This window comes from Lingula anatina, chromosome 1 (genome assembly GCF_051362555.1).
Source record: "Lingula anatina isolate TDL-2025a chromosome 1, LinAna3.0, whole genome shotgun sequence".
NCBI lineage: Eukaryota > Metazoa > Brachiopoda > Lingulata > Lingulida > Lingulidae > Lingula > Lingula anatina.
Window position 1 is genome coordinate 22,656,574 of NC_141767.1, and position 8,484 is coordinate 22,665,057.

The 8,484-nt window shown below is 33.8% G+C and overlaps 1 protein-coding gene across 1 annotated transcript; it reads left to right on the forward strand.

Moving 5' to 3' along the window:
• The first annotated feature begins 259 nt into the window (after positions 1-259).
• Positions 260-6,848, forward strand: LOC106168839 (glycogen [starch] synthase). Its single transcript, XM_013548048.3, has 14 exons — positions 260-466; positions 1,092-1,273; positions 1,556-1,747; positions 1,987-2,181; positions 2,396-2,540; positions 2,867-2,984; positions 3,274-3,394; positions 3,580-3,746; positions 3,979-4,057; positions 4,317-4,430; positions 4,818-4,944; positions 5,258-5,517; positions 5,664-5,735; positions 6,016-6,848. The coding sequence occupies exons 1-14, from the start codon at positions 322-324 to the stop codon at positions 6,199-6,201; spliced, it is 2,103 nt and encodes a 700-aa protein (XP_013403502.1). The 5' UTR covers positions 260-321; the 3' UTR covers positions 6,202-6,848.
• Positions 6,849-8,484: the final 1,636 nt, after the last annotated feature.

The following is an 8,484-nucleotide window of genomic DNA, read 5'->3' on the forward strand; positions in this document are numbered from 1 at the left end:
ATTTTGTTGACAACACGATGCAGATTTTCACCCACAGTCCGAACACATTGGAACCACATTTTGCGCAACTTGGCGTGCGTCACGGGCCATCGAGCGTACCATATAAGTTATATGTAAGAAAGGAAAAAACGCAACTATTTGAATGTTTGCATGCCTCGTCGGTAGCTTTTATGATTACTCGTAAATAAGCAATTTTTTTTCCAAAAAAATTCGCCGAAACTTGATGAGTTAAGTAAGGTGCTGGGGCTGGTCGCAACTTGCGTATCGTGCTGCCATCTACAGGCACTAAAGGTCAAGGACAGCAAGGACGAGCCACTGAAGATGAGACGAGTCAGGTCTGGAAGCTTTGCCCGGTCGTTGCGAAGTGTTGAGCCAGAATTTGATGACTATGTGCTAGATAGGGGTGACCGTGCAGAATCTCAAAACAAGTTCGTTTTCGAGTGTGCATGGGAAGTTGCAAACAAAGGTGAGGATGGGAAACCCCAAAAGGTGATTCTTGTCGTGCAGGCTGCACAGAGCGGAAAGACGCGTACAATTTAGATACTATCCGAGGAAAGCTATACATGGGTTGTGTACTATTGCAAATGTTACAGTGTATCGATAACTGTTACATTTTCTTATCTGATAAGATGGCTATCAGTGTTTTATGAATAAAAGTTTACTTAACATGCACAAACATTTGTAATGAAGGTCACACTGAGGTCACATACACTGACACAGAAAGTCAAGTCTTCTCAAAAGTGCAATATCCTATGTAAGGTAGTTAAAACCTTCAAGGAAAATAAATTTTCAAAGTCTTGGAACTCAATCCCCTTCAAATTACATTTTTATGTATAATTCATAATTAAGTATTATTTTAATCAAAATAATTATCAAATGGTGTTTACATTTTGCTTTGTAATAAAATGTGATTAATGACATGTCAATCTTTTTATCTTATTCTTGATTTGTCTATTTTTGCCAAAATTCCCATGTTATCCATTGTGATTAAGGAGCTCTGAGCTGCATCTCTGTTCTGAATGTTGTTTGATTGCAAAATCATCATATCATAACACTCTTATTACCAAACATCTGCATCTTTGAATTTCCAGTTGGTGGTATCTACACAGTAATTAAGACCAAAGCAGGGATCAGTGTGGATGAACTAGGAGAGCAGTACTGTTTACTTGGACCATACAATGAATCCTGTGTCAGGACAGAAGTTGAAATCATTGAGCCGTCATTTGCTCCTCTCAAGGATACCATTTACCAAATGCGCGATAAGGGAATCAAGGTAAGATGTGTGATCCATACACAGGGATTTTTTTTTTTTTTTTGTGTGTGTGTGTGTGTGTGTGTGTGTGTGTGTGTGTGTGTGTGTGTGTGTGTGTGTGTGTGTGTGTGTGTTTTTGTATGCACATAAATATATGTTTTATATCTATTTTTAAAACTTTGGAGAGAGGGAGGGAACAAAAAATGTGCACTCTTTCCTTTGTTTAATTATTCCTTTATTGAGCACACTTGGTTTGTGTGAGCAATATTTGAAAATAATCAAATTGTTATTATGATCTTACAGGTAATATTTGGCCGCTGGTTGATTGAAGGTTACCCAAAGGTTGTACTCTTTGACATTGGATCAGCAGCATGGAAATTAGATGAATGGAAACGTGAAATCTGGGAATCCTGCCACATAGGTATTCCTTGGCATGACCGGGAAGCAAATGATGCTGTCATCTTAGGGGCACTGGTGGCTTGGTTTCTTGGAGAGGTAAGAAATGCTTGAGGTTTTTAAATTTTTTTTCAAAAGGTTAGGAGGAGATAACCAGTTAACAGTTTCATACATAATGCCTATTGGTCAAGTCAGACAAATCTTCCTAAGTAATCATTTTTTTTTTTGATAGTCTGAAATTAGTTGAATTTATATGCAGTTGGTTGATAACAAAAAAATTTTGGCTGCGATCTTGCACTGATAGTAATAATGAGCTCTTCAACTATTTTCTTTTTCAGTTTCGCAAGAACATAGAAGGTGTTGACCCACCTCCTCTTATCATTGCTCACTTTCACGAGTGGCTAGCTGGAATGGGTCTGGTGATGACCAGGACACGACACTTAGATGTGGCCACTGTGTTCACCACACATGCAACTCTGCTGGGAAGATACTTGTGTGCAGGATCCACTGATTTTTATAACTCTTTGGACAAGGTATGCTGTATGGGGCATTGTATCAGGATAGTATAATTAATGAAACTGAGAGTCATGATGTGTTGATTTTTTTTAATGCTGCATTTGCAACTTTTTATGATTCTTTTAATTAAAAGTTGAATACAACATAATAAAATTTGTGAACATAAGTAGGCTGGGCTACTGGGTTTATAGGGGAAGCTAGACTCTTATCAATGAAAAATCTTCTTTCAAGTTTGATTTGGATAAAGAAGCAGGTGATCGTGGCATATATCATCGATACTGCATGGAAAGGTCTGCAGTTCACTGTGCTCATGTGTTTACTACAGTATCACAGGTGACAGGACTTGAAGCCAACTACCTACTCAAGAGAGAACCAGGTAGGACAAGTTAATTTAGCACCCAACTGTTTCAGTGCCCATTTGTATGGAGTTTGATGGCTTATGAGTGTCCTCTTATATAAAAAGTGTTTGCATTGCAGCTCAGTTTAAAAAAATCTTTAGATCAGTCTATTAAATCTTAAGAGTTGTTGATAAAAGTTAAACAATAGAAATTGGGTAAAGGAAAAGTGCTAAGTCATCAGTTTTGAAGATGTTAAAACACTGCAGATTCACTGGACAGAAGAGACAAGTACAGGTTTAAGTTTTTTGTCTATGCTATACTCTTGTAAAAGAGAAATTAATTTTTTTCTTTGCTTAAATTTTAGATGTAATCACCCCAAATGGACTCAATGTATACAAGTTCAGTGCCTTGCATGAGTTTCAAAACCTACATGCTAAAGCCAAGGAAAAGATCCATGATTTTGTAAGAGGACATTTTCATGGGTATGTACCACTGTTCTTTTTTTTTCTAGGCAACTTTTCATTTGTTTGCTTTCTTAGTTATAGTGCTTGGAAAATTGTATTTTTCAGTAAAGAATTAAATGAAGGCAGGGTTTATATATTCCTATCTTGTAGTGCTGCAATTTGAAAATACCAACAATAGCCTTAGGTCATAGAATTAAAACTTTGATACAAAGTAATTTTAGAAAAAAATGAAGAAAAACAATTATCAGAATTGTTTTGCAGTTTTTTACATAGTTAATAGCATAAATGATTTATTATTGTTTTTTAGCCACTATGACTTTCAATTAGATAAGACACTTTACTTCTTCATTGCTGGCCGCTATGAGTTTTCAAACAAGGGTGCTGATATGTTTATTGAGTCAATGGCAAGGCTAAATTATTACTTACAGGTAAGAAATAGTTATTTTTTGGGATGGGATAGTTGCTGTTTGAAAGAATGAAAGTTTGGAAATTCTATAGAAAAGGAATTTTAAAACTCATTGCTGGATTGAATAAGTTATTTTGAATTTGCAATTTGTTTAAAATCTGTCTGTATGCTGTCCTTGCTGTACAGTTTATTTCTTCAAATCTTCAGCAAGCTGGAAGTGATGTGACAGTGATAGCCTTCCTGATCTTCCCTACCAGGACCAATAACTTCAATGTGGAATCCCTGCGAGGCCAGGCCATTGCCAAACAACTCAGAGACACTGTGCATAATGTGCAAGCCAATATAGGAAAGAGGATATTTGAAACTTGTTTACAGTAAGATGTTAATAATGTGTGGTTTTGTTCTTCATGATTATTTTATAATAAATCTCTTTTATGTTGATGGTCATTATTTTATAAATTGATGCATCAATGGAGGTATACCTATAGATATTTTCAGATCTCTTAAAACTCTTTAATAATGTTCCTTTTTGTGAGGCCTTTTTAAACCGTGTCAGATAAAATGTTTTGGTTGATCTTTTTTTTTTTTTTTTTTTTTTTTTTGTAGAGGTAAGATTCCCTCAGGGGAGGATGTGTTACAGCAAGAAGACATTGTGCAGTTGAAGAGATGTATATTTGCTTCTCAGGTGATTGCACCAGATAGTAAAATAAACAACTGAACCTTTAATCATGTTCTACACAGTTTTATTAAACAATATATAAGTGTAGCTCTGAGACTTTTTGGTTAAAAATGGTTTACTGTGAAGTTTTTGTTGTTTTTAAATTGAAAAATTTGCTCGTATCAACATATTGTAGTTATAAAAGATGGCTTCTAGGTCTTTAAGTTAAAACACAATCTCATTCTTAATATACAATTAACAAATTTGTACTGTCATTCTGTAACAGAGACACAGTCTTCCCCCAGTGAGCACTCACAATGTGGTGGATGATGGGATTGATCCTGTACTTTGTGCAATAAGGAGATGCCAACTCTTTAACAGGGGTCAAGACAGAGTTAAGGTAATCTGTAATATGTTATGTCATTTCATGCATAGATTTATTTCTCGATGATATGTGGAATTGAAATTGTGAAATATTGAGAAAACCAAGATGCATTTAATCTTAATATTTTATTAAAAATTTTGGGGGGATAATTTTTTTGTCATTGTGAGATGAAAATATTTTCTAATAGATTATACAAAAATATTGCAGAGCCTACACAAACAGTTTGAAGTTATTTTACCATGATTCAATTTTTACAAGTTCCACAATGACTTGTTTATTTTCATCAAAAATTTAAATAAAAAAAACATTGTTGGTACATCGAAGTGCTCTTTGAGGAAAAACCAATAACTACTTTTAAAGGAGATCAAATGATAATTGCATCCAACTTTCTTTTTCATGTAGGTTATATTTCATCCAGAGTTTCTTAGCTCTACTAGCCCTTTATTGGGAATGGACTATGAAGAATTTGTGCGTGGCTGTCATCTAGGAGTTTTCCCCTCTTATTATGAGCCCTGGGGGTACACACCAGGTGAAGTTTCCTTAATTGATAAAGGATGTCTCTTTGATAGCTCAAGTGTATTACTCTCATTACTCAGATTATCTGTTGAAATTAAGCTAATATTTTTACATTTTCAAAGTATTATTTAATTTATTTTTTTCCTCACCTCTCTAGAAAATATTTTGATAATTATTTGTATATTGTTTATTCTGTTCTTGATTATCACTTGATTTTGGTGAGCACATATGTGATGTTTTACATCGCATATTAATATATAACATGCAGAACTATCATGAACATGTCATCATACATTTGGCCTGTATGTTTTGTACTTGCTTTTTAGCTGAATGTACCGTGATGGGAATCCCAAGTGTTACCACCAACCTGTCCGGGTTTGGTTGCTTTATGGCAGAACACATTGCTGATCCAATGTCCTATGGAGTCTATATTATAGACAGGAGAATGAAAACTGCAGAGGAATCCATCCAACAACTAGCTCAATACATGTTTGACTTTTGTCGTCTGTCACGAAGGCAGCGTATCATCCAGAGAAACAGAACTGAGAGACTGAGTGATCTTCTGGATTGGAAGAATCTAGGAATTGTAAGCATCAAAGACAGACGCACACAAGCAGGCAGTTTTTTAAATTTTGAACCTTGACATTTTTTCAATTTTGTTCTTATATTTTAGCAATGAACAAACTCAACTTTATGTGTATGCTTTGTAACTTGTTTGATTTCTTTTTTTAGTATTATAGAAAAGCAAGAAATATGGCTTTGCAAAAACTTCATCCTGAATTGTTCCAAGAAGATCCAAATACTGTAAGTATTGCTTGAAGAGAATGACTTAAGTGTTTCGTATTACAATTTTTTTCATAAGATGCTGAAGGTGCAATAATTTTGTAATAACACAGTTTTGAAATGAGCAAAGAGTGTCATAATTGTACCCGTAAGATTTGGTAAAATTATTTATAAGGATTCCTTGTTAAATTACATTTTATTTCTTTAAGTTGCTTGGCTTTATGCCTAGAACTAGCCATAATGCCCTACACTACTTAGTAAATGTCGTTGACTTTTGATTAATTAAAAAATTTTCTTTTAGGGTCGTATCTTCATGCCCAGACCTGCCTCAGAACCCCCCTCTCCGTCTCACTCCCGCTCTTCCACTCCAATACCCTCAGACACAGACGAGAAAGACGATGAAGACGATGATGATGAAGATGATCATGATGATGAAGAGGAAAAAGAAATCTTGAGTAGAAAAGATGACGAAGAAGACCATTATTAACGTGATGTGTGGCTTAAAAATTTGATATAACTTATAATATAGCACTCCCATATTTTGTTTGTGCGTTTTGTTTAAGACGTAGTTATATCTCTATATGATATAATTTGAGTTCTTTGTTTTAACTGTCGAAAGATGTCACATATATACATGAATTTTATAATAAGTAGCCCAGGGAAAAACACAGTATGCTCAGTTGATATCTGTGTGCATGAGGTAATGGTGTATTAATCATTTGAGATAAAAACACTTTTGTTTATACGCTCAAACTTGTTAATTTTAGTGGTCCATCCCCAAACCTTTATTACTTTTTTCAAATATGAGGCCATAATGTATACTTAAGTTCTACAGTGGAATATATTATGTAGGTGTGTGATTAAATGTCTATTATTGCTTCTCACAGCTTACTGTGTGCTATTCTCTTCATGAAATTTCTGGTGTAAGAAGTGGGAGATTTTACAGAATGTTAAAAGGTTAGGATGGTTGTTGATGCTTTAATAGCAATGTTTCCTGTATGATCATCTTTATTTGAAATCTTAAATTTTTACATATGATGTACAATCAGTTTAAATGCTGCGGTGAACTCTTTGTACTAAAACATGATTTACTAAGTAGTGTAGTAATAATAATGTTGTAGGGTAGAAATGGTGTGTACCTTATTGTGTTTTTTTCTCTTACTGAGTAAGATTTGTGTTTAACATGTGATGTTGAAAAATGCCATAGTTACTACTTCTTAGAAGTTCTTTTAAGCATCATAACTGGGGTCGAAATGGGCAGCCTAGACTAATTTTAGCACTTAAAATATGCTAGCAGCATTGGGTCTTTTATCAGCCATTAAAGAAATGAAAATGAGATTTCCATTATTTGATTTATCAAAGTCCAGAGTGGTCTTTTCATAGTAAGATTAAAATTTATCTTTGTACTTGAAGTGTCTTCACTGCAATACCTGGTGCATATTTTAAAGTATGATCAAAAATTGTTTAATTTCCTAGCTTGGATGAAAAAGTTTTGATGTGTGAAAAAATGAGGAACAATAGCTTTTGCTTAATTTGCTTGTTACTAACTTGCAATTGTTGTGTGCATAGGATTGTTTCTTTTTTTCTGTAATAATGTGTTCACATATATAATTTTCTTATATTATTTTTGGATTAAGTAAAGAAAACTTATAATGGTCTTTATTATTTTATTATTTAGGATAGAACAAATTGCACATTGTCCAGAGTTCCAATTTTCCTTTTAAGTTTAAAAGGTAGATATATTAATATTAAGGCCTGACAAGGTTTTGGAGTATTAGTTGATACTAGACTAGCCAAGGTAGAACACTAAACCTTAATATCATGTTTACTTATACTTCACTTACAATCACAGAACTGTATCATGAAAATATATTTTACAGAGTATACCAATAATAGATGTTCCTGTGTTAGAGAATTTTGAGATGAAAGTCTTTTTTCATTGTAATTTTCTCATAATATTCAGGAATATAATGATATCAGGTGCAGCAGTTTCTTATATTAACATTCTGAATTATGTACTCCATTTTGATAAGTTCAGTGAAGTGAGGCAAGAGGTGAGATAGACATTTATCAATCAATCATTTATCATCATCTAACAATTGTCAAAGTTGTGTTGTAGTTTGATACACATACTCTGGTTGTAAAAAGAAAGTTTATCAAAAATTAGTTTCTTCAGAAAAATAAAACTCAAAGAGATTCCAGGTAATCTCTGATATCTAAGATACCAGTAAATCTCTGATATTAGAACTGTAGATTTTCTTTCTCCTTACCCGTTATGTACTGCCAGATGTACATCTTGAAACAAGTCTGAAAAGATGCACAACGCAATAAATGTGGCATATGCACTATATATAACGTGCCAAATGTGTTCAAAGAAAAATGAAGAAAGTTATTTAGATTGTTTCATTTTTATTTGCTTAAACCAGTTTGGTTAAAAAGTACTAGGTAAGTATTATAACCATAAGTTTCAACTTTTAACTCCTAAACAGAGTGCCGCAAACCACTCAAGAGTTGTTGAGACTTCTGAGACACGAGTTAATGTACACACTGGGACTAGACATAATTTAGTGGTAGTGTAGCTGATAATGCTTAAGTCATCCTGTTAACGTGGTAGTTGTGTTTTAAAAGAAAAGTCTCCACAGTTGACAATCTTGTCCAGGCTGTAATGCTGACTATTTACCATTATTAGACATCATATCTAGCTTCATTTTAAAAAAAAAATGGACTGGAGTCCTGAATAATACATACTATCAGGATGTTTGATAAGTGT